This window comes from Silurus aristotelis (genome assembly GCF_946808225.1).
Source record: "Silurus aristotelis genome assembly, chromosome: 24".
NCBI lineage: Eukaryota > Metazoa > Chordata > Actinopteri > Siluriformes > Siluridae > Silurus > Silurus aristotelis.
Genome location: NC_139597.1, coordinates 1,263,121 through 1,268,120, shown reverse-complemented (window position 1 = coordinate 1,268,120; position 5,000 = coordinate 1,263,121). Strand labels below are relative to the sequence as shown.

The 5,000-nt window shown below is 43.9% G+C and overlaps 1 protein-coding gene across 4 annotated transcripts in view; it reads left to right on the top strand.

Moving 5' to 3' along the window:
• The window catches only part of ppfia2 (PTPRF interacting protein alpha 2), an 86,664-nt gene that overhangs the window by 53,971 nt on the left and 27,693 nt on the right, over positions 1–5,000 (top strand). For all 4 annotated transcript variants that reach the window (XR_014531448.1, XR_014531449.1, XM_083528994.1 and 1 more), the window contains 7 exons: positions 512–733; positions 858–1,004; positions 1,717–1,851; positions 2,925–3,008; positions 3,919–4,050; positions 4,194–4,256; positions 4,733–4,812. Coding sequence is in view for 2 of the 4 variants with exons in the window: in XM_083528994.1 (XP_083385120.1) it covers positions 512–733; positions 858–1,004; positions 1,717–1,851; positions 2,925–3,008; positions 3,919–4,050; positions 4,194–4,256; positions 4,733–4,812 (863 nt within the window). In the remaining 2 variants the exon portion in view is untranslated. The remainder of the gene's footprint in view (positions 1–511; positions 734–857; positions 1,005–1,716; positions 1,852–2,924; positions 3,009–3,918; positions 4,051–4,193; positions 4,257–4,732; positions 4,813–5,000) is intronic.

Below are 5,000 nucleotides of genomic sequence, written 5' to 3'. Positions count from 1 at the left end.
CCATAACACACACCGACATTTACCATCACACACACCAACATTCACCATCACACACCGACATTCACCATCACACACACCAACATTCACCATCACACACACAAACATTCACCATCACACACACACACACACACAGTGACACAGAATGATGTGTTCAGTGTGGCAGTGTAATTTCAGCTCTGTGCTGTCTGTTTCTCTGCTGTGAATCGCACTGTGATGCTAATTTTATCATCTATGCTGAAATGCTGCAGCTTTCAGTGTGTGTGAGACAAAGTGTGTGTGTGTGTGTGTGTGAGTGTGTGTGTGTGTGTGTGTGTGTGTGTGTGTGTGTGTGTGTGTGAATATGCATCACGATATAAACCTCAATCAGAACAGAAATGTACTAAATGCTAAGCTGATGCATGACAATAATGGAATGGTGTGTGTGTATTTGTGTGTGTGTGTGTGTGTGTGTGTGTGTGTGTGTGTGTGTGTGTGTGTGTGTGTGTGTGCGGGCACATATGTGTATGTGCAGCGCTTGTCGAATGGCTCAATGGAGTCCGGAGACGAGGCGAGTCAGGTGGTGGAGCTGCAAGAACTCCTGGAGAAACAGAATTATGAACTGACCCAGATGAAGGAGAGGATGTCATCTCTGTCGTCTCGCGTCTCAGAGGTGGAGCAGGAGCTGGAGACGGCACGCAAAGATCTCATCAAGAGTGAAGAGATGAACACCAAGTATCAGAGAGACATCAAAGAGGTGATGGTGCTGATGTCATTGTGACTTTTGTGTTTATATCAACAAGACCTTTGTGGATGTCACCATGACTGTTAACCTGATACAACAGAACTATGGTGATGATGATGATGGTGTGTGTGTGTAGGCCATGTGTCAGAAGGAGGACATGGAGGAGAGAATTGTAACTCTGGAGAAGCGTTACCTCAGCGCTCAGAGAGAGTCCACATCACTTCATGACATCAGTGACAAACTGGAGAACGAGCTGGCCAATAAGGAGGCTTTCCTTCGACAGGTAACACACACCTGAGAGATTAAACACTCCTGAGAGGCCAAACAACTGAGAGATTAAACACATGTATAAGTTTGGACACCTGAGCGATTAAACACTGCTGAAAAATTAAACACTTCTGACAATTCATAAACACCTAAGAGATCAAACACACCTGAGAGTTCAAAAACACCTGAGAGTTCAAACACCTAAGAGTTTACACACCTGAGAGTTCGAACACATGACAGATCAAACACCTAAGAGTTTAAACACACCTGAGAGTTCAAACACCTCGGAGATCAAGCACCTGGTAGATAAAAGAGTGTTTTATTTTATGAGGTTCTTCAGGAATTACGAGAAAAAAAATCTTATCACTCTTCTCATAAGAAACATCTCTCATTACTCACTTTACTGTTTAATCCATTACTTTAGGAAAATCTCCTTTTTAAGTCTGTTCACACACACACACACACACACACACACACACACACACACACACACACACACACACACACACCACTTATTTCTTATTTGCTGCTAATAAAAAGAAATTGGAGAGGAGAAATAGGAAATGTAGTGATGAAGTGTGCATTCGAAATAAGTGGATCCGCTTCATTACCCGGATAAACAGGTGGAAATTAGCAGCGTTATACAAGTCCTGAAGAGCCATGAGTCATTCTGCTGAGGGTGTGTGTGTGTGTGTGTGTGTGTGTGTGTGTGTGTGTGTGTGTGTCAGATGGAGGAGAAGAACAGGCAGCTGCAGGAGAGGTTGGAGTTGGCTGAACAGAAGCTGCAGCAGACGATGAGGAAAGCGGAAACTCTGCCGGAGGTGGAGGCAGAACTTGCACAGAGAATAGCAGCACTCACCAAGGTAACACACACACACACACACACACACACACACATACACACACACACACACACACACACTCACACGTTATATAATTTAAATACTCTATTTCCTGAAAAAACCCAGTTTGTTACCAACAATCAATTATGAAGACCACGAAGCTCCAGAAGTCGAGGAAAACGTTCTGGAAATAAAAGTACCAAAAAGTGTTTGGTTTCAGAAGCCAACCTCAAATTCTGTACAAACAACTAAGAGACCAAGGAGAACTCTCAGCCTGATGCCACAGTGTGGATGGAGTTCTCATTCTTGGTTCTGTGCCACATTCAAGGTTCAGTTTTGTCTCATCAGATCAGAGAACCTTTCCCCATGCATGTGCTTGAAGGTCCAGACAATGACTTTTCAATGAACATCTTCATAGATTTGAGCTGTATACTTCTTCAGGTTCTTCAAAGACACCTGACTCTTCCAGTTATATAAGGTTTCTTCACAGAGTCAGAGGCACACAATTGTATCGGACGTCTTTAAATGCTGTAGAATGAAATTTTTCCTTCACTTGAACTAGGAGACACCAAAACTGTTCCAGCATGACAATGCTCCTGTGCACAAAGCCAGCTCTATGAAGATTTTCATGGCTTTGAGTGGAAAATCTGCTGTAAAGCTCCAACCCTATTGAACACCTTTGGGATGAATGTGAACGCTGACTGCACCCAAGGCCTTCTCACCTTCTCACCTCCATCAGTACCTGACTTTACATGTGTGTGAATCAATAAACATCATGTGAGAAGGTTCTACATCTTTCACACCCTTTTTAATCTTTCTGCAGATCGTTGCCTTACAAGAACAAAATGCACACATTCAGAGAAAAGTGGCATCAGGTGAAGGAGTACTAACACCTTGTAGCTGAATGAATCTCTACAAATCTCCACAAAATCTAGTGGAACATCTTCCCAGATGAGTGGAGCTTATTATAAACAGTGAATAGGAATAAATGTGGAATGAGATGTTCAAAGAGCACATCTACATTCACAAACATTTGGCCGTTCACTGTATGTGATCAGATTTGGAGTGTGTGGTTGTGTGTTTGTGTTGAACAGGCAGAGGAAAGACATGGCAGCATTGAGGAACGAATGAGGCACCTGGAAGGGCAGCTGGAGGAGAAGAACCAGGAACTATTACGGGTCTGTAGTTTCTTACAGCTCTAAACTGTGAGTGTGTGACGTGAGTGTGATGTGGGTGTGGCGTGAGCGTGTGACGTATGTGACGTGAGTGTGATGTGGGTGTGGCGTGTGACGTATGTGACGTGAGTGTGATGTGGGTGTGGCGTGAGAGTGTGACGTATGTGACGTGAGTGTGATGTGGGTGTGGCGTGAGCGTGTGACGTATGTGACGTGAGTGTGATGTGGGTGTGGCGTGAGCGTGTGACGTATGTGACGTGAGTGTGATGTGGGTGTGGCGTGAGCGTGTGACGTATGTGACGTGGGTGTGATTTGGGTGTGGCGTGAGTGTGTGACGTATGTGACGTGAGTGTGATGTGGGTGTGGCGTGAGTGTGCGACGTGTGTGACGTGGGTGTGTAGTGACTGTGGCGTGAGCGTGATGTGGGTGTTGCATGAGTGTGTGACGTATGTGACGTTGTTGTGATGTGGGTGTGGCATGAGTTTGTGACGTATGTGATGTGAGTATGATGTGGGTGTGGCGTGTGTGTGTGACGTATGTGATGTAAATGTGATGTGGGCGTGATGTGAGTGTATTATTTTTAATAACTATTTTTGTCATTCAGTCATAATGTGTGTGTTTGTGTGTGTGTGTGTGTGTGTGTGTGTGTGAGTGGGTTTGTGTGTGTGTGTGTGTGTGTGTGTGTGTGTGAGAGTGTGTGTGTGTGTGTGTGTGAGAGAGTGTGTGTGAGAGAGTGTGTGTGTGTGTGTGAGAGTGGGTATACACTGTATGTTTGTGTATGTGTGTCTGTGTACGGGCACGTTTCCTGCTTTAACACTGCTGGTTTTGTTATACTGTATTGTGTTATATTGTGTTGTATTCTGTTATTTAGTGTTATATTGTGTTATATTGTGTTGTGTTGTGTGTGTTTCAGGCACGTCAGAGAGAGAAGATGAATGAGGAACACAACAAGCGTTTATCAGACACGGTGGATCGTCTCCTGACCGAATCGAACGAGCGACTGCAGCTCCACCTGAAGGAGAGGATGGCTGCTCTGGAGGAAAAGGTGCTTTCATTATACATAATAATAAACCAATTGTGTTCCAGAAGGATCTCTGAGAGCCAGCATGCCTGATCATCAGCACATCTCCATCATATTCTTCAAACATCTCAACTCCAGTGCTGAACCATTTCCTCTTCTCTTCACAGAATGTGTTAATACAAGATTCGGAGAATTACAGGAAGCAGCTGGAAGACTTCATTCATGAGAAGGTACCTGTTAATCTCTCTCTCTTACACACACACACACACACACACACGCACACACACATATATAAGGGCCTGAAGACCATGGGCTCCCAACAAAGGTCTTCAGCCTTGTCCCTTACGCACCGAGATTTCTCCAGACTTTTTTGCATCAAATTTGAAACGAGCTAATTTTGTGCATAAGATATAAAATTTCTTAGTTAAAATCTTTTTTATGTTCTCTATGTTTTATTGCAAATAAAATTTCGGCTCATGTGGTTTGAAAGTCTTTTAGTTTTTATTTTATTCAAATAAAATTTAAACATCTGGAATTTGGGGTGTACATACACACATACTTTTTCTGATTTATCACAAGGACATCTTTTTTAGACCTACAAGTTGAGGTGATTCGGTTTCTTATTGCTGTGTGTGTGTGTGTGTGTGTGTGTGTGTGTGTGTGTGTGTGTGTGTGTGTGTGTGTGTGTGTGTGTGTGTGTGAACAGTCCCAGTTGGCAGAGGAAATGGAGAAAATGAGGGTTGAACTCGATCAGTTCAGGCTGAGGGCAGAGCCAACACTGTCCCGGTGAGACACACTCACACTCACACTCACACACACACAGACACACAGACACACACACACACACACACACACACACACACACACACACACACACACACACACACACACACACACAGGGTGCTGAACAGATTTCATATATAATACATGAAGCAGAATGTTTAAACTTTGTGTGTGTGTGTGTGTGTGTGTGT